The following is a 21,225-nucleotide window of genomic DNA, read 5'->3' on the forward strand; positions in this document are numbered from 1 at the left end:
CAGCGGAGGAGGAGGCTGGAAGGAGACAGGCCCCGAAACTGCTGCTGCTGCCGCTGCTGCTGAGCTTCCAGAGAGGAACAGAGCACAGGGGGGCTGAAACACAAAGAACAGAGTCCCTGCTCCCCTCTGCCCCCGTCACAGGCATATGAGCTCCTGCTCTCCCCTGGACTCCGGGCTGATCGGCCCCCCACGTGCGCAGGTTTCCTCGGGGGCAGCACCGCCGCTTGCTGACCCCCCACCACAGAAGTGTGGTCCATCAGCTGCACCCTGGTCTCTGGGCTCAGGACCTGCGAGGCTCCTGCAGGCACGGGGGCCCTGTGACCGGAGGTGCCTTCAGAAGGGCTGTGCCAACGACCTGATAACTGCTTCCACCACAGTGGGACTTTGACACTTTCTGCTTGCTAACCCAGCGAAAGCTCACAAATCTGAATAGAAGAAAGAAATGCTAGAACTGCAGAACGTACGGGGAAGCCTTCCATTGAAATTCAGCTGATTCAGTTCGGAAACAACCCCGACGCGTCCAATGACTGTCACAGAAAGAGAGTTTATAGGAAAAGACAGGGATTGGGTGCGCCTGCATCATGTGTGCTTTTAAATTTTCTTAGTTTTGTATATTACTTGATTTTACTTAAGTAATAAAAGGTTCAATTACTACATGTGTGCCTGGAACATGTTTCTGATGGTGTTTTTCTGCAGATTGCGTGCACGATCGGTCAGGGCAGGTCATCTCCCAGAGACCCTGGGAGGACATTTGAGCAGGAGCTCAGAGCCCTCAGGTGTACCGAGAGGGGTGCTATCCTGAGGCTCATCGCTGATACAATGATGGTGGGCCAGGAGCAGACGTGAAAAGGCTCAGGAGACACAGTGGAGGGCCAGTGGGGACAGGAGCAGGGGCTGACCTCTCTGACTGCGCCAGGAATAACCCTGCTCCTTCACAGCTCTATTGTTCCATGTCAGCGCTGTGCGCGGAGCCAAGGAAGAGAGTGGGATCACACTGCCGGCCAGCGGCAACGCCCTGGATCAGGAATTATTCATCGCTCAGCTGGGACTGTGGAGGATTTCAAAGCATCCAGACACTCCTTGTTTGTGATTCCCCTCCGCTAGTGCCAACATCAGAGGAGCAGGGGGGAGACAGAGTGCAACAGGCCGCATGCCTGACCTGACCTGCGAGCCATCCAGCAATACAAGAAAACTAAAGCAGAAATCAGAAGAAAAGCCACTTTCATTGGAGACTACATCTACAAGGCCCGCCTCACGCTGGACATTGCAGAGAATATAAATCTTGGTCTAAACTTGAAATCTGTCATGTTTTTACAGTTTGAAAGTGTACTGTGTTGTCCTTGCAGCAAATAACTGATCTTAGAACCTGTGCAATTTGTTTTTGCTCTGTTCCAGCTACACAGGATCAATGACTAAACACCACTAAACACAAGAGAGGCAACCCTCTCATTCTTTTCCCAAATACATGAAATTTAAGCTTTCGATTTAACAACAGCTGTTGCATTATAGCAGTGTGGTAATATTTCAAAGCAGTTACTTAACACACATGAAACTGTCTAAATATTTTTTAACATTTTGTATTTCCGTCCTTGTGTTTTTACATACTGTATTGAAATTAATAACCTTTCACTGCTTGTTGACATTTCTGCTCTACGGTATCCTCCAGTTTCCTTCAAACTTCATGCGAGCATAGACAAGAATCATTTAATAACTCATATTCTAAATGCGTTAACTGCTCCGAAATCCACATTTACAATTTAAAACAGGCGCTGTCCTCAGATCAAATGCAGACTGCCGAGTGTACGCATCAAACTGAACAAAGCGTGCGCCTCTCATCTCAGAGCTGCCACTGTGACAACAGCAGGAGCAACAGTGGCTGCTGGCATGACGGGCCAGTGGGGGAGGGTACAGTGCTGCACTCCTGCCCCCTCCTGGGTGGCCCTGGAACAGCAGGCCGAGAAGCACGACCCTGAGCGATCTTCTCCCGACTGTTCCTGGTGTTCCACGCACAGCTGTCACACCAGAAGGACCGATGCTGGCCCTCAGGGTCACAGCCTGGACCGAACTCTGAACCACGCCACGAGCCAGCAGCCTGAAGCTGACCCCTGACCCCTGACCCCTTTGGGCTTTAAACTGCTACACGGTAGAAGACCAACACTGTGCCAAACCAACCCCATCCCATCCATTTGCCGAACAATTTTTCCAATTCCGGGTCGCGGAGGAGCTGGAGCCTATCCTGGCAGGCAACGGGCGCAAGGAGGGTTACACCCTGGCCGGGACGCCAGTCCACCACAGGCAGACGCGCACTGGGAGCCTTTCTGAGCAGCGGTCTGCAAGGGAACAATGTCCCGCGTCTCCTGATTGAGGCTCTGCTAGGATCTGGGCGTCTCGTTTGACTGGTGAGAAAGAACAAACCTGACTGAACGATCATCTCTCAGGGGTAATTTGGGTCCTTTTATCCATGCATCGAGGAGTTATTTAAATATGTTTTAAATGTCACCAAACCAGTCTTTCCGATCTCTGTGCAGGAGGCAGAGGAGGTTATTTTAATATTCTAAGTGTTTCACAAGCAGACACCGAGCCTGATCAAACAGATCAAACTGCGATTTAAAATGAGAGACAGGAGCTGATCATTTATCAGTAATAAATGTGGCCTCTCGTTTTTAAACTGTTATTCTGATCCCACTAAAGCTGTAGTTACTGTAAGATTTAATCAGCAATGATAATATTAAGCAGTATCACTCTGTGCTCCCTACATGACGCTACAAACTCATAAGCAAGAGGAGCCAGAAAGGCTGCTGAAGGAAGAGCCGGGCGACAGGCTTGGACCTCTGCTGTCCACTCGTCCAGCGCTGGACTGGTCACCACCGGCAAGACACACGACGGGGAGCAGCCCTGCCCCGGCCCTGTCGGGGGGGCCGGGGGGGGGGGGAGATGTGACCATGGTGCAGACAGACAGGAATGACGGACCTCGCTCATGCTGAACACCCGAGAAACTTGTCATCTAGTGTTTAAATCCTTCTCACCCAGCGCAACGAGCCGGACTGCAGGTACTCGTGCGCTGGTTTCTCAGGAAGGCAGGCCGTTCCGCTGGGAGGCCCTGGGCCTGGAGCTGTGCAGCTCAGCTGCCATGAGACACAGGAGGCCTGACCCTGCTAGGCACTGCCGAAGATCGTGGCCGACAGCTCCCTCTGCTAACGAGGGCCAGCCTGCCGAAAGCACCTACGCCGATGATTTACAGCTCCATGAGAGCCCTGCGCTCCACAAGAAACCGTCCTGATAAAAGGCCGGCCAGCGCGGGGGGCAGTGAGCCCAGGAATGCCAGGCTGCCTCCCCCAGGCCTCAGAGCTGGAGGGGTTGCACGGCAACAGCGTGACGGAGACATGGAGGAGGCCGCCGCTCCCCCGACGGGGGGGTGACAGGCTCGGCGGAAATTCCACTCTTCACAGGGCATGAAGGCGAAGTGCAGGTTTCCTCAAAAACAAACGTGGGCAGAAAAGAAATAAAGATAAACGGCTTCCGGCAGAGAGGACCTTTTCTCGACGTGTTTCTGAAAAGCTCTCCTTCCAGCCCGGTGCGGTGCTTGGCGTCGAGTCTCTCTGGGACGAACGACTGCGTTCGCGTCTCTGACGTGCCGACCCTGCACGTGCTTCCTCGCGGTCTGCCATTAACGAATGACCTGACGCCGCGGGCGGGGAGAGCGCGGCTGAGTCGCGCTGAGAACGCCCTGATCCCCCATGGTGAAGACGAGTGAGTGAGTCACGGGACTCTGCCACCCCAAACTTAGAGGTATCTCCCCCCGCCCCGCCTGTAACTCAGGAACCACTCTCACAGGGCTGCAGACGCTTGGGTCACCCGGGGTGAACGTCTCACCCCCGAGAAACACCCCGAGCCCCTCTCCAAACACTCGCAGAGCGGAACAGACAAATCACATGGTTCCCCTCTCGTCTCTCACGCTCGCAGCTGCACACCGCCACGCCCTTCTCGAGCGCAACGGACGTGTAAACAGGCTCATAAAATTCCTATCGAAATCGACCAGACACAAATATTCTGAGAGCAGGACAACAAGGGGATGAGAGCCCTGCAGCTGCAGGCGTGCTGCGCGCTGGGTCTGAAAGCAGGAGGTCAGACGAGGCGCTGTCGGAGCCAACACGACTGAAATTCACATTTTTGCCGAGTTACTCACTGCCAGCACAAGCTCACTGCTGCCCTGGGAGGCACAAGGAACCAGGCAGCTACTGATGTCTCATTTAACCTTTTCACAGGGATCTAAAGAACAGCTTATTCAGCACATGCAGGACTCATTACAGCGCTGAGCAGGAAACCGGTCCTTCACGGAGTGGGACCGGCCCGATGCCCGAGACTGGTGTCAATGGGCCGGGAGAGCGGCTGTGAGGTCTCAGCAGCGCAAAGGGAGCACCATTCAAACACACTCTTGTCCCCAAGGGCCGCACTGTGAAACCCTGCCTCAGGACTGTTACTGAGACAGCGTGCAAAGTGCTCAGTCAGCTGGAGAAGTCACAGCACCCAACGGACATGTCTCATGTGCCAGTCGTCACGCTGCACATCTCAGCCCCTTTCTACCCCACACTGCCATTCCTCGGAAGCCCGACGATAAACCCACTTTCCTGGGTTTAAATCTATTCCCCGTGGACAGGACGCTGGCCGGCTGCACCCTTTCCGCTCCCTGGAACACCTCACCTGACACACGAATCTCTGGCCAAGTTCGAAAAAGAGACGTCAATGACGAAACAGTTGCAAGAGCGTCGCGAACTCCGGAGGTCGCAGGGAGCCAGTAACTGTGTTTGCAGAGGCACACGGAAGGAGTTTCTTTAGTTCCAGCTCTGAAGGTGAAACAGGCCAGGGGGGACAATGTAAACACTGCGTCCTGCGGTTCTGTTTCCTGCACTGCTCTCTGCTCAAACTACTGATGCTTGCACCAGTAAGGCCTGTCAGTTCAGTATATAAAGTAATAATAATAATAATAATAATAATAATAACAACAATAATAAAGTCACCGCATTTGGTACTTTCAAGGAAAAAACTAAAAACAAATCTGACTTTACAATGGCTAATTTTGGGCACACCTGTGTGCAGAGCGTGTGGTCTGTGACAGCAGACTCCATGCAGAGGGAGGAAATACAGTTCTGCACCTGAACACCTTTCCTGTCTGTCGCATTAAAATGGGCAGACTGGACACATGGGGCAACACCCGCCCACCACAGCACCTGGCCATCTGGCTTTGTGCAGGGCCTGACACAGACGCCCACAAAGAAAACTGGCATGTAGTCCACACGTACAGTATGTGGGGGAAAACCGGGCTCTCAGTTTTGCTCCTCGCCCGGAGCGCTGAACTGTGGGAAATTAATGACACAAAGGAGCAGGGGAACCGAGGCCCCGAAAACCAAAAGGGTAAAAATGATCTTTCCCCCTAAATCCAGATCCAGCTCCAAAATCCGGGGTAGGAAAACACACTGGTGCATTCTGTGCGGGTGGCACAGAAAAGCCGATATAAAAATCCAGGCTGTGGAGGAGAAGCACATGACAAAAGAGGGTAGGAGTGCAAGCGTTGCATCAGCCAGTGTCTGGGGTACCAGCCCGTGTTTTGCAAGAGTCGGAGAATTCCTTTCCCCGCTGACCTGTGACCCACACAGCCTCCAGGCCTCAGACAGGCACAGCGGGTCCCGGGGGTCTGCTAAGCCCGTCTTCCAGGGGTCCGCCAGCAGCAGAAGTTTCTGCCAGCATCTTAAAATAGCTACATTAGCACTCTCCAGTCAGATGGTTTTGAAATAACATGACAAATGCTTTGGGTGTTTATAGTTCAAGGAGCTCAAGACCGGGATTAAGTGAAGAGTTCACACTCTTCTGACAGTCGGCACTCGACATCGCCTTTTAAACATGAAACAATGAAACTATCATGTGGTTTGGAGTTTCTTTTTCTGGTTTTTAAAGTAGGTACAGAACACCTGTGATGTTTTCACTGGCCGAGCAGTAATAATGGTCAAGCGCTGTGCAATGTCCGAGCGTAGTATATGCCCCATCCAGACTTCAAACTGCTGCTTTATGTGTTTTTGACACACAGAGGGTCAGAAAGTACACATGCAAAGGCAGCTGTATGAAGTTCTAAGGTGTCTTTTTAGCATATTATCAAAAAATACATTTCTACCCTTGCAAAGTTCAGCTACAATTATGACTCGACTATCATGGTACAGTGCTCTCCAGATCTTTTCATCACCCACTAAAACAGGACCAAAAACATCATAGAGCAGAATGCGGTACAGACTGGGTAATGTCTCACTTAAAAAAAATGAATAATGTGATACTGTAATGATAATAGCATGGCACAGAGCAAAGTTATTTTTCTATCAAAAATAATTTCATTCCATACAACAAGAGGATCATACTTATTTGCACCCCTAAGTATTCCTTCACATGCATCTTAACAAAAACAAAACTACAGCAACATTCCGGTCTTTGGAAGTGCAATAGAAGCCCACAGGACTATCGACAGGACTCTGAAGGTTTCCCTGACACCATGGGTATAAAATGAGGTCATACATAGAAAACATTCAGTAGTAGCAGGATCATCATGATCAAGGTCAGAGAGCTCTGTGAAGGCAAAAGCCACTGAGCTCCACAAGCTGACCCCCCTCTTCCTATTGTAGTGACCATTCGGAGAACTTGAAGGCTACTGGTGTGGTGGTTGTGAAACGAGTGGATTGGGAGGCAACTGTATATCCAGCAGGTGTGCTGTATGTATGCTGAGTTATGTTTGGATTTAGAAAGAGGGAGCTCGTGTTGAGAAAACACTCTTGCCCACTGTGAAATACTGTGGGGCTCAATTATGTTTTGGTGTCTGTTTTTCCTGGAGCCCTTGTCAAGACAGGGGAAATCATGAACTTCCGCACATACCAGGACAATCATGCCAGACGCCCGTTTCTTTATGCCAAGAAGCTTGAGCTTGGCCGAAAATGGGCATTCCAGCATGACAATGATTTAAGCATACATCCAAATAAAAAATGAATGGTTAACTGAACACAAAATAAATCCTCTTGATTGGCCATCTCAATCTCCAGACCTCAGTCCAACTGAACATTTATGATTCTAAGTGAAGACATCAGATCACTGACATGAATCAAAGGGTCTGAAGGACATAGAGGAATGTTCACAAATTTCTGCTCTGAAGTGCCAGGACCTCTTACTACACTACAGGAGGCATCTAGTCAGTGTAAGCCCTTCCAGAGGAGAATTTACTAAATACTAACTACATGGGTAGGAATAAATGGGCGACCCTCATGTTTTCCGGAATTTATGAAAAACATTACTTAGCACGTCTTGTGCAATGCTATTAACATTATTCTACAACATTTTCAGATGTTATTTTGCACAAAATCCAGTCTGAAAATCTGTCTGTTAATTGATGTGTACCATTCCTGTTTCATCGGGGGTATACATAAATGTGGAGGGCTCTGTGCGTCAGCTCTGGTCTTTTTTTTGCAGCTCCAGAAAAACCCTGCTTTTAGCAGAACAACGTTTGGTACTATTAAAACATTTTTCCATTCCGCGGTTACACAGTCACACATTTCTTAATCTTAATCCGCATCTTTGATGCAATCCTAAGGCAATCCTAGCATCACAGGACAACAAGCTAGCTTCTAATGGCTTAACCACATCAACCGGAAGACCCCCAGCGCTCAGGCAGCAGTGAGTCAGAGCAACACAAGAGTCTCTTTCACAGCCTCCGACCCAGAGCCCTTCTGGTGAGCAGCCCTGCGGATAACAAGATCAATATGGCTGGGGTGTAGCCCCTGTGGATGCCAGCCTCTGCTGGGCTCCCCCCCCTCTGCTTTTCAAAAAGCCATGTGGCTCTGCAACCGCATCACACGGACCCCAGAATCCAAACACTCTGCTGATTAAAACGTCCGTGAAGTTCGATTCTTCTTTGATTTTCCCTTCCCTCCCCTATAAAGCAGACTGCCTCTCCACTCAAGAAATCCCAGCAGGAAGGAGGATGTTGAAGGCACCAGCCTCGTGTGGCTGGTACCGAGACGTACCGGGGGCCCGCCAATTCCGCCAGCTGTAACCAGACACCCGGGCTGGTACACGCACAAGCAGCAGCAAGAGAAACACGTTCCTGCAGCGCTGACCACAGAGCTCAGTCCCTCGCGTGCCAACCTTCGCTATTGACCACAACGTGGGACAATAATTAGCCATGCGGACTGTCACAGCGATGACCATTTATTTTTTTATTCCAACCGATAAAAAAAATGAAAAATGCAATTTTACTGGCTCTTCTGTATCACTGTTCATATATAAAACATATTAGTTATAATTAACCCACCTATTGAATAGAGAGAACTTAAGCAAAAACAAAAGCTCTTGAAACTGAAAGGTCCTGAATGTCGATTCACTGGAATGGGATGGGCATCGGCCTCACGCCGTCCAGCTGTGTCTGTAACCGAGCTGGGGCTGTAGCCGTCGCTGTTTCTACACTGTGGACAACGGCAGAACGACCAACTGTCCTTCAGCACAGAAAAACAGGATCAAAATGGCGAAGCGGCAGAAAACGACAATCTGAAAGATGTTTTTGTAAATAAAAACTGAAGCTTGCGTGGACTGGACTAACGGGGAGTGGACCTCTCCCGAAATGCCCCGCCGCAGGAGTTGTGTTGACGAACCCGAGCACGCGGCGCTCCTCGCCTGTGACGGCCGATGTGCTGCCGAGGGTTCGGGCCTGCTGGTGTTCCCCACGGCCCCATCAGGAGAGGGCAGGAGAGGGCAGGAGAGGGCAGGAGAGGGCAGGGGCAGCCCTGCCTGCGAGGCCGGAGGCTCCACAGCCCAGACGGGCCTCACTACCTCCCGCCTGTCTCGGAGCAGCAGCAGGAACGAACCATTTCGAACCACAGCAAGCTGCCTCCAGGAACACCAAGGCCTCCTGGTTCATCTTGAAAGCCCTTCTGCGCCACTGCCCCACCCGAAAAGCTGAAGCCCCTATAAAACTTGTGTCGTGCCAGCAGCTGGGGGGGGCCGCGGACCCCCGGAACACCGATGCGACAGACCGGCCTCCCCCAGCGGGGGGAAAATCTTCGCAGCGGAGAAGACTCTCGGCAGACGGGGAACGGGGAGACCCGACGGGGGAGCTGGGAATCTGCGCTCAGAGAGGCAGGAGTTTCATCAAGCCGGAGGAGCAGTGAAGGGATGGTTAAATATTAAAAGCCTGCCTGGCCGTTCCAGGCCTGACAGACACTGCCTTCCCTGCTGCCGCCGCACTAATGTGACGCCCGGCAGGATGAATGGGCCGCTGGTGCTGGAGCGAGGCCATTAGCAGGGCCGTTAAGAGCCGCCGGGCTCCCGGATCCATCACGTCCCCGGGACGCCGCGCGCGCCACTAGCTTCCGCCAGGATCATTCCAATCACGCCGTGCAATCTTATTTCCGTCCCGGCTGCACAGGCAATATTTAAACTGGAATATCGGGGAGCGCGAGAACGAGCTGAAATGAATATTGCATTGCGAGAGGCGAAGCAGGCGGCCGGGTGCGTTAGCAGGGGGGTGTGAGTGGAAACCCCCCTGCTAGGGGGCAGGGCGGTGGCTCTGGGGCTCAGGATCTGCGCCTGTGGCTGGAAGGTTGCCAGTTCGAATCCCACAGCCAGAAGAGGAATCCTACTCCGTTGGGCCCCTGAGCAAGGCCCTTCACCCCAACTGCTCCAGGGGCGCTGTATAAACGGCTGACCCTGCGCTCTGACCCCCAGCTTCTCTCTCCCAGTCTGTGTCTCATGGAGAGCAAGCTGGGGTCTGCGAAAAGACACATTCCGATTGCAAGAAATTGTATAGGGCCAATAAAGTGATCTTATCTTATCTAACCCATCAGAGCCACGGGACGGAACCAGGCGAGGCAAGGCTCAGCCCAACCCAGCCCAGAACATGGTCAGGGAGCCCTGCTGTACATAAAGAAGACCCGGAGCAGTCTGTTGAGATGCTCATGCGATGAAAGGAGAGATTTTTTCTTGCGCCCCCCTTACAAATATTAAGGTACATGTCCATGGTTCCCACCTGCCGCTCTGCAGGGATTCGGCAGCAGTTTCACTGGGTGTCCTCCTGCTCCGCTGCACCCACAGATCTGCACCGAGCAGCACCCGTCTCCCAGAGGCTGTCTGCCATCGCCAAGAGGGGGCAACGCCCAGATCACAGAACAAAGCCCAGATCACACCTCAACATCCCCTGCGTTTCCTTCTCTCTGCCAGGTGTGTCTGTCAGGCGAGGGGGCGTGAGGGCGGGGAGTCTCGCCTGGGCACCTGTGGAAGTGCAGGGAGGGAAGGAGGCACCAGCAGTGCTCCCACACGCCGCAGCCCCCTCAGAGCGATCTGGCTCACGGAGCAGGGGGCGCCCCGAGGAGCGGAGCGCCGGAGCAACCCGAGCCCTCTCCACGCTGGCGGGGAATGATCCCGATGATGTCGCCGGGCAGGAATGCCGAGGCCAGCGCGGCCCCCGGTGCTCGACACATTGCGCGCATCGCTCAGCGGCGCTCTCCGCGGGGCCGGCTGCTGCTGATGTCAGCACTCCTGGCACCGGGGCAGGGGCAGGGGCAGGAGGGTCGCTCGGCAACAGGAGAGCTCCGCTCTGATTGGCCTGTCGGCCTTCTGTACGGCCCCGTCCGAGCCACTTTCAGAAAAGAGAACATTTCAGTACGGAGGCGAGGGTTTATCTGCCTGTTGATGGTAACTGTTATACACATATACTGTATTAAAAAAAAAACATAGAACTAAAATGTCACCAAGTAGGAGCAGCCTGCTCTCGTCAACATGCTACAATCCTGCGCAGTGGGGAAGAACTGCGCACTGGCCTGTGAGGGCTAAAAGAACACGCGCGTTAGGGGAACAGATTTTGAGACCGGCGCAGACGGACCCGCGGCCGGAGGCAGGGAGAAGATGCCATGTGGTGAACCCCCCGGCGAGCGCACTGCGGCGGGCCATCGTCCGCGCCGGGCAAGAGCCACACCGGCTTCCCCGCCACCCTTCCCCTCCGCCGCCGGCCCAGGATCCGCAGCTCGGTACTCGGACACACAGCCGACCTGCCGCGCCAAAGACTTCCTGCGAAACGTCCGAATTCAAACCTACAAGCCAAACCCTGTCTCAGCGTGGGATTTATCTTTAACTTCGACTGCCCCTTGTTGCAAAACTAAACGCGAAGAAGAAATACACACATCCGCACACGCTTTTCCATCAGACTTTATTTCCCTCCTGACAGTGAGTTATGCAGCAGTCTCGAGGCCCTGAGACGGCGAATGAATGTGCCTGCAGACTGCCGAAGGAGGCTCTCGGTGAAATATTCTACTGGGCATTCGATTTTTCAAGCTTTAAAAAAAGAGAGAGAGATCGATGGCAGCTGGCGAGCTGTAACAAAGGGAAACGTATACTCCCTCTGTGCGCCGCCTGCCTCTGAAGTCCATAATGCATTTTGCATGAATTCAAATTAACTCAGATACTGGTCACATGAAGACTTGTGGAGCAGAAACCCCGCTTTACGCCTCTTTAAAATCTCCCGGTCGCCTGTCGCCCTCTTCATGGCCGAAGGGCTTGGACGACAATGCCAGACAGCCCCTCTCAGTTTCAGCCATGTGTACCTTTACACTTCATGGACAGGTGCCAGGGGACAGATTTAGAGAAGCCGATCTATTTTCTCTCTTAAATTCGGAGAAACTCGATCCTTCTAACTCGAGGACGGTCTCCGGCTTCCCGGAAGTTCTTACCAGCGCAGCCTTGCTCCGAATCCATGGGACTGGAGCTGGATCAGCAGATACAGAGAGATCCGATTACAGTCAGGCTGCTCCGAGACCCCGGAGAACTTGCCAGGTGACCAGAGACCCCTAAACCGGCCAGGTGTGCAGAAATTACAGGGTGTCCAGCACGTCCACTGACAGAGGCTGAACTGCACAGGTGGGAAAAGAGCCCCGGATTGTGGTGGAGGACATGGGGCACGAGGCCGGCAGGTCTTGGGAGCAGAGCGGCGACGCCGCAGCGATGGAAAAAAACGGCTGAAAGCAGGAACTGCTTTTGAACTTCCAGGGCAAACAAGCACTTTCAGAGGGAGGCCATCTGCAGACAACGCAGCGCCCTCACAAGCTCTCAGGGTCATGACCAGGGGACCCAAAGACTGCACAGGAAGAGCCGAGAGGACCCGAGAGAGATGACAGACAGAGGGACGGCCACTATCCAGTGTCCCCAATGTCACAGACAGCAGAATAACCTTCCTTGAGACGGGGGACGTGCTTCAGGGCAGAAGCAGGAGGCAGGAGAGTGGACTGAGTCCCTGATGCATCACCCTGCAGGGATGACCAGTCCAGTGACAGCGACAGCCGATACCAGGGGTCTCAATTACCGCACTCCTTGTCATTACTGGACTGAGCCGACACACAGCTTGACTTCATCTACTAATATAAAATAAACGTCATGAGACTCGAGGACCGGGATCTGCATTACAGCTGTTTTGTGTGTGTGGGTCCATGCTGCACTGCAGGATCCCTTCCGAGAGTAATTCTCTAAATTAAGATTTTCAATAGTGCATTTAGTTTTCCAGAAAGTCTTAGCATCACAAGTCCACATCTAAATTAATGTCTATGTCTCCTGTAAAGATCTTTGTGCAGTCTGTCAGCATGAAATTCATATAAAGAATTAACCCTGCTAAAATCCCGACTAGGAGAGAATAGGTCGCGCATTTCTGTCAAGCACGAGGAATTATTGCCAAATTTCATTTTATTTTTCTTGTAACGTAATGCCTTTGCTTCTCAGAACTGGGATAGCTGGCACTGGCTGCTGAGGCCGAACTGAGAGCCAAACGCGAACATGTGGATCATCTCTCCGATCCGAGCTGGGACACGGGGAGCAGTGGGAGATTTACAACTCACTTTAACTCTGCTTTAAAAAAAAAACGGTTTATATAAGCGCTGGCCACACTTAAAAGAAAACTACAGAGCTCGTCAGCTTGAAACGTGCCTGCTTTTAGTAACTGTCATTTCAGCTCCATCACGTCTGTGGCTGAAGACAGCTCTGCGTGTGGGTGCGAGTGTCTGCGTCTCTGTTCACAGCTCGGATCTCCTCTCGACACCGCCTGTGGGACTGCTGCACTCTGCCACTGGCTGTCTTAGCTGTAGGTCTCATTTTTCAAGCTCATCTCCACACAAGGGAGCCAGTGAAACGCAGGTTAAATAAGATGCAGGACAAGCATTTGCAGCTCCAAAGTTTCTGCACAACCGAATAATGAAAAGTGCTTCAAGGTGGGACTAATTGATTCCATGCCTCTGTGTTCCACAATGACATTTCTGTGAAAGATAGAGCAGGACCTCTTAGTTTCGATCCTTCCCTTTGGAACAAAGAAACTGAGCCTGGGCCCGTCCTGTGCTTCACGCAGCCTGAAGAAGGGGCGCGTCTCGAACCCGGCTGGTGAAGGCAAGCAAGAAGCCGGTGGGGGGTCTCCCACAAATCACACTTCTCCCCCGCACAGCCTGGGCCTCAACGAGACCCACCCCCCGCAGGCGAACCAGGAGAGCAGAACAGAGCGCCTCCTGCTGGGAGCCGAAGTGCGCGACAACCATGCGGTCACACCCATGTGACAATCAGCACTTGGACACAGATTGCCAGATTAGGGCTGCCATTGCCAAAAGAGGAACAGTACACTGTGTTGGTACAGAGCAGAGGAAAATACCCCCCCCAATGGGAGATAATAAACTTCTGGAGGTTCCAGGGCCAACTGCCCCCCCTCCAGGCAATAACTTTGTGGTACATTATTACAGAGTTCATTTATCACATGTACATTTGATATTATATACAGTATGTGGTGAGGCAGGTCTGCATGAGTGTGGGGGCTACAGCACCTACATCAGTTTCAACATCCAGTAAGTATAATCAGTCACTGTACCATAAAATTCCATTCAAATGACTCCCATCCAAGTTGTGAGGATCCCTTCCTCTCAGCAGCTCTCAGCCACTGCCCAGAGGACGGCTCAGGGCCAGCACACTGTCAAGGCCACCATGCTGTGAAGCTGTGGAACGGTCTGGTCCAGAACAAGGCTTCCGCAGGCTGGTAGCCCTCCCTGGGAATGTGGAGCAGTACTGCTGGGAGACGTCTTTCTCAGACGTACCCTGCCTGGCATGAAGGTGGTGCTGGAAGGTGGTACCAAACAGACTCCTGAGGTCCAACCCTGTCCTCGCCAGCAGAAGAAGAAAGCTTTCCCGAGCCGGTGTGAGAAACTGGGGCAGAGCCAAGAGCTTTCCTTCTCAGGCTTCAACTGAGTCTCACACCTACAAACGCCCAAACATTAAAACAGCCCAAGGGAAACCTTCGAACCTGCAGACACACTGACCCTGTATGACCAGGACTGGACCCCCTGCGGACACACTGACCCTGCGGGACCAGGACTGGACCCCCTGCGGACACACTGACCCTGCGGGACCAGGACTGGACCCCTTCAGACACACTGACCCTGCAGGACCAGGACTGGACCCCCTGCAGACACACTGACCCTGTGGGACCAGGACTGGACCCCCTGCAGACACACTGACCCTGTGGGACCAGGACTGGACACCTGCAGACACACTGACCCTGTATGACTAGGACTGGACCCCCTGCGGACACACTGACCCTGCGGGACCAGGACTGGACCCCTGCGGACACACTGACCCTGCAGCCCCAGCGCCACACGTGAAGATGAGCCACCCAGGAAGAGGTGGGGAGGGGACAGGTTACAGTGTTTCAGTGCCGAAAATGAAAGGACAGATCCCGCCCCGGGGACTGATCGCTGACACCAAGGCGCAGACAGAGTGCCGGCGCACAGGGCGCTCCTGCCTCGCCCGCCGACGCTCGGTGGGGGGGGGGCAGGACGGAGCTGAGGCTGCTTTGATCCTGCGAGGGCGGCGCCGCAGAGGCAGGGCAGCAGCTCGTTGCAGAGGGACGCCCGCAGGCTGCAGGGTGGTGCTCGCTGGTACGCAGGCCTGCTGAAGCCCTGCAACTGAAGGAAGGAGAGTGCAGCCGTTCTCAAACGTTCAGCCCAGAAACACCCAGACTTTCCCAAGACTGAATGAACCTGGAGCCCACATCAGCAGGCACGGAAACCCCCAAAACTGTTTGCCGCTGCACAGACAGAGCAGCGCACGGAGCCAAGATATTTTTACTGCTGTATTCAGGTCACTAAATCCTATCCAAATCTAGTGGTTTGTCAGCGATGCCTCTCCCTCTTTTTGTTGTTTGAATACTCCAGTCATGGCTGCTGGCGTCCCAGGGAACCAGTTCACTCAGAAGACATGTCTGACACCAAGTACGAAAGCGAAATTCTGGGCAGGTTTAAACTGCAGTACTTGCACATTATTCGACTGCTTCAATCAGCAGCTCTCCGCAGTACACGCGTGCAGAGGGTTTAAACTGAGCCCCGAGTCGCACACTGGCGCCTGGCACCACCTCTCCTGACCCCTCACACGCGGTCAGCACAGCCCCCCTGTGGCAGACAGGCTCTTCCACCCAAGTCCGACGGGACGCTCGTCTGCATGGTTCAGAACACTAAGAATGTCCTCACTAGCGTCCTCACTGTGTGGCCCAGCAGTACTATCGTGCCTGACAGAGACCCACTACAGAGGCTTGTGGCAACGGCACAGGGTATCACAGGATGTGACTGACCATCAATCGGTGGGATTCACACCATCTGCTGTCACAGTGAAGCCCAATCCCTCATCCAGGATCCCACCCATCCCGGCCCCTGCGCTCTGGCCAGCGGTGCTGCTGAAGCAAGGACCACTAGACTCAGGAACAGCTTCTATCCCACTGCAGTGTGCATCCTCAACAGCAGCTCACTGCAGGGCCTCAGACTCAATGCACACCTGAACTCTGCACGTTAGTCTACCAGTTTTTTTCCTCCGTCTCACTACTACGTATTTATTTATTTTTCCACAACATATTTATTGTTCCGGTCGTCTACAGTGTGTGGTGTTGTCTGTTGTACTGTGTGTCCCGAGAGATCAGCGCCATTAAGAACTACAGTGTACGTGTACATATGGCAATAAACTCCTCTACTACTCTACTCTAAGACTCTGAATTGAATATTGTCAAGCTCCTTTGTGTCAATTTAAAAATTAAAAGCATACGCTGTGTATATATTCAATCCCCTGTGGAAAAGGTTAACTCCTCCACTTCGCTGCTGGTTCTGACCAGTCAGTGCTGGAGGAGGGGTCCTGTGACCAGCGACACAGACGAGGGCTTCTCTTCAGGGTCTGACGGGGGGTACAGTGGGGTGGAGGGGGCCATGTTTTGTTCTCTTTGAGACAAAAAAATTAAGCGCTTAAAAATGTGTTCATAGAAAGAACAGGAAAAGAGGAAAGACAAGAGAGAGGGCCCGGCCCGGCCTGGGGTCCTGACCCAATCAAAGACACACGGAGCTCGGAGGCTGGGCTGCACGACTAACATCAGAGCCCGTGGGCCCCGCTGCACAGAACCAACCGGACCTCCTCGGCCCACGAGAGACACACAAAGCCAGCACCTCAAGCAGGAGAGAACGGCACTTAGGCAGTAAAGTACTTGTAGCGAATTACAGCAGAAGCATTTCAACATGAACTGCATTTCCTCCTTCTTCACATCAGGGTTCAAACTTTTCCACTCTTCCCAAGGCGCATCTGAAACCTGCTGGGCATGGGATAATACCGCCGATTCGTCTTGAAACAGGCCCTGCGAGTCACAGCGCCAGCCCCTCCGGGGCGAGAAGCTACCAGCTCACGGAGCATTTAAACCGTGAAAATGTGCTGCAGCTTCTGATCACGACCGGCCATTTCACAAACACCTGCGCCCCCCTGTGGGCAGCCGGAGACACTGCAGTCTGGGAAACGAGATTGGAAACGTGCTGCTCTTCAAAATTTCAGGTTTCATTAATATCGTCAATTACAATACTGTAAGACTGTCAGATTAGCATTTTAAAACAAGAAAAATAATGCAGCTTCCACATCTTTCCAAGCTCAGCTAGAAACAGGACTGTCTCTGCTGTGCGGGCTGTGCTGTCCAGCAGCTGCCTGCTCTACACTGGGCGAGGAAACCTGCATGTCTGTGTCAGCTGCCCCCTGTGTCTGAACGCTGAGCGCCGGCCCGAGACACTGCGCAGTCCGGAGAGAGTGTGCGGAGTCTGGGAAACTCTTTTCTAAACAATTTCAACACCTCGTCAACGAGCGCTGCGGACTAGGAGAGACTGCGTTCGCACTGTGGTACTGGGCCCTGTGAGAGACACGTGCCAAAGACGTTTTTCACAGAAAAAAACTAGAAACGCATTTCAAAAGGACAAAAACACTAGACTAGAGTGAATCAGAGGCCCATCCCTACAGTAATTCATTATTGTTGTAGTAATTAATTAATTCACCTTGCTCCCAACACAGTTACAATTAAATTCCAATCTGCCCCTAAGTATTTTTTATCCATCTCAAATGCTTATGGCTGTCAAAATTAAACCACTGCTAAACACCAAACTGACAGGGAGGAGAGAAACCCTGTACCTCAACCCACACAATGGCTGTCCTCATGGGTTTTCTGCTGACCTGTTTGATATGGTCAATGCTTGAGGATCCTAGCAAGCAGTAAAAAAATAAAGGAAAAACCACACCTTGGAATGAAAAACATCCTAATGAAACCAGCACCCCGGCTGTGATGTCACCAGGGGGTGCTCATATTTATAGCACACACGCACACAGACCCACAGCGCCATCTAGAGGAGCCAGGCACCGAGGCAGGCAGGACAGCCTTTGTCGACGCGCACCGGCTCCAGGGCAGCGCGTGGCCGTCCACAAGCGCTCCGGGTCGTGGGACACTCTAGAATCAAGGACCTAACAAGAATCAAGGTCCATCTTCTAACCACGCCGTCCAGTTCAGCTCTGCGGGGGAGCTGGAGCCTATCCTGGCAAGCGCCGGGCACCAGGCAGGGTGCCCCCTGGACAGGACGCCAGTCCATCGCAGGACAGAGGGACAGACACACACCTGCACACACTCACATTAGGGCCAATTCCCCCAGAAGCCGATTAGTCTACCTGCATGTCTTTGCACTGCTGGAGGAAACCCGTGTGAAAACACACCAACTCCAGATAGACAGCACCCCAGAAATTGAACCCAGCAGTGCTAATCTGTGCACACCTGTGCTGCCCAAAAACACACTTACACCTATTTAAATAGAACTTAAACTTAAAACCTTTCTGCGGTGCTGGTGCAGAGTCCTCAAGGGCGCCAACACGTTGAACCTAGCGGACTCCTTCAGAACCCACAGAGACACACAAAGCAGAGGGCGGGCATGTGCTTTTAAAACTGGGAACAGGAGACACAGACAGGGGTTTGGTGACCTGGACTGAGATGCCCAGCTGTGCCAATTTAAATGACACCCCCTGGTTTCCTGCAAGGAACAGCTGGATGAGAATCTGGGATCAATTAGCTACTGGTAAACCAAAGAGCTAGAGTGTGCAACTTGTCTTATGTTCTATGTTCAAGTTTGATATTTGTCATAAAGAACATAAAATGACAAAGAAGAGGTCTGTTGATTGGGGACAGCAGCAGTACCCCACGTGGGATTCGAACCCACAGCCTTCCCGTTATGAATCCAGAGTCCTAACCACTGTGCAACACTCCAACAGAAGAGCTCAGCTGTTCCACTACAGTCCAGAGAACAGATCAGCTTTATTGATCAAATGATGGAGTAACAGGCAAGGAAACCAGCAAGTTTAATCACAGGCCTCGGTCTGGCAAAGCCTTCGAATATTTAAGCAAAGATATGTCTAAGAAACCAAACTACATATAAGGCAAAAGAAAAAGAAGGCAAAAGAAAATCGAACACTGCAGTCAAGAAGGCAGCGCTGAACTTCTGCAGAACGCAACGTAACTATTTTACCCTTTTTCTAAAATCAGTAACACAGCAGTAAGAATATATTCTGTTCACAAGTAACCCTTCTCCTTGCCTGGTTGTTAAACGTCAAGACATTCCACATTTCCACAGAAAACAAAATAAAAAGCCCCCCGTGCTGTCTGAGAAGCCTGGTTTGCAGTGCAGATGAGGGGAGAGGTTTAGGGGCGCAGATGGAAGGGCTGGGACAGGCCTGCACAGCACAGCAGCGCCAGGACGTTCTTCACCATCATCAAAGCCTCCTCCTCCTCACCGGCGCTGATCCAGAAACTGAAAACCTCAACTTTCACCTGCCCCCCCCCCCCACCCCGCCACAAAACAAACCCCCCGGGCAAAAAAAAAAAAAAATCCGTTCCTAGCAGGCCTGCAATCCGAAAGGGACACACGAAGAACAAGCAGACTAACACGATCACCTGCTTGATAAGGCTCAACGTGGTCCTTAAAAAAAAAAAAAAAAAAACAGATAAGCGTCTGAAGAAGGAAGGAATGAAGGAGCACAAACACGACCTTATTTTTCCACATCGGAAAACTGGCCTCTGACGACCGGAGCGGAGACGGGCACCCATGGGACCGGGGGGGCGTGGTGGGAGGCGGGGCTGTACAGGGGCTCTCCGGGCTGCCAGGCGCACTGCTCCAGCTCCTCCTGGGACACGTCCTCGGGGCCTGCCAACCAGCAGGGCAGTCAGCGCACAGCGACGCCCCCGCCGGGCGCGGGCTCCACTGGGGCCTGACCCGCAAGCAACCCCCGCCCGGCGACCCCTCCAGCCTGCCGCGCAGACGTCACCGGAAATCAGGGCTCGTTTGTAAAAGCGAATTTCACAAGTCTTCCGACCACAGTGTCAGCCCTCTACCGATCCCCGAGTTGCTGAATCCCCCAGGTGTGCAGCGCCCAAGCAATTTCGTTGTGGGCGTGTCCGACAAGAAAAGTCTTGAACACAAACAGCCAGCAACATTATGCTTTAGAAATGCCAGCCTTAAGAGTCAAACCCACAGAGGACGAAATGATCCAAACTGCTGGTCTGAACTCATGGGGAGCTCAACAGTCAGAAACCTACGCTTCTGTAGTTGTGGAGACAGACAGGCCGCCTGAGCTGAGCCCTGTACTCTAGCTCAATGTAAATAACATGATTTCAAGTTCAAATCCCTGTTTTTTATTCTCATTAATGCTCATTGCTTTTAAAGAACCTGGAAATTGAAATGGTACCTTAAGAGAAATAAAAGCAGCTCTAAGTCCCTCCACTGCTTGAGTTTAAAGACAGTTTTTTGCTAAGAGGACTCTGAACGCAGCAGTTCCTCACCAGTGAGAAGCCTCTCATCCGGACAGAAGGCTGCTAACTGCTGCATTGATCAACGAAGTGCTGCAGAAGAGACCTATGCAGTAAAATGACCTTGAGGCGTAACAGGAACTCAAAACTGATTTTAGAAAGAACTGGAACAGAAAAGCAGGCAGTGAAATTAAACTGACCCTGAAGGAGAGATGGCACATCCATCTCCAGGACGGATCTGGTCGGCTCAACAGCAGGGGTTCAACCCTGGGCAGAAGGTGGGTGAGGCACCTGACAGATAAAGAGCTGCAAGAGCGTGCCCAGGTGGCCCAGCCAGGAAAAGTGAGCGTGCAAGAGTGCCCAACCCTGGCCAGGTGGGAGGAGCCTGGTGAGCAAGTCTAAAGCAGTGATTAACAGCTGGCGATCGCAGAGGGAAGCGGCGGCGTCGGATGAAACACACAGCTGCTTACTGCAGACTTGAAAGACAAATGAATGATCTTCACCACGCAGATGAAATTTCCACAGGCACATGGCGGCGGAGTCCTTACCATAGGGGAAGGATTCGCTGATTTCCCTGTCCCAGTCCTCCTCTGGGGCCGGAGAAGAGAGATACTGCACTGTCTGAGCACCTTCCTCCTCCTCCTCGCTTTCCAGCTGGTCTTCATCACTGTGTCTCCAAGCCCTCTCCTTGCTGTCCAGGTCATCCTCATCACTGGCCTCCCTGCTGCGCTGCCTGGGGTTGACCATATCTCGAGTCTTGCACAGCACACAGCCTGAGCACTGCTCTCCACTCCGCCCACACGCCCTGCAACAGCCAGACACAGCTTCTTAACAACATGCCCACAGCTAACTCCATTTAACATGCCCACTGCCCAGCCCCAAGGACACGCCCACTGCCCTAGCCCCAAGGACACGCCCACTGCCCTAGCCCCAAGGACACGCCTGCCAGAACGCCAGTCCTGGGGACACACCCACAGCCTGGCCCTGGGGAAACACCTGGCACACAGTCCGCCTTGGGGACACACCCTCAGACCTCCGGACACACCCACAGCCCG

The 21,225-nt window shown here is 52.7% G+C and overlaps 1 protein-coding gene across 1 annotated transcript in view; it reads right to left on the bottom strand.

Moving 5' to 3' along the window:
• LOC148652921 (uncharacterized) overlaps nucleotides 1-21,225 on the bottom strand; it is a 38,136-nt gene that overhangs the window by 14,705 nt on the left and 2,206 nt on the right. The window contains exons 3-4 of the mRNA XM_088600191.1: nucleotides 20,719-20,975; nucleotides 19,413-19,568 (exon numbers count right to left, since the gene is read on the bottom strand). Coding sequence (XP_088456317.1) covers nucleotides 19,414-19,568; nucleotides 20,719-20,917 — 354 coding nt within the window. The 5' untranslated portion in view covers nucleotides 20,918-20,975 and the 3' untranslated portion in view covers nucleotide 19,413. The remainder of the gene's footprint in view (nucleotides 1-19,412; nucleotides 19,569-20,718; nucleotides 20,976-21,225) is intronic.

Source organism: Lepisosteus platostomus, chromosome 11 (genome assembly GCF_059453375.1).
Source record: "Lepisosteus platostomus isolate fLepPlt1 chromosome 11, fLepPlt1.hap1, whole genome shotgun sequence".
Taxonomy (NCBI): domain Eukaryota; kingdom Metazoa; phylum Chordata; class Actinopteri; order Semionotiformes; family Lepisosteidae; genus Lepisosteus; species Lepisosteus platostomus.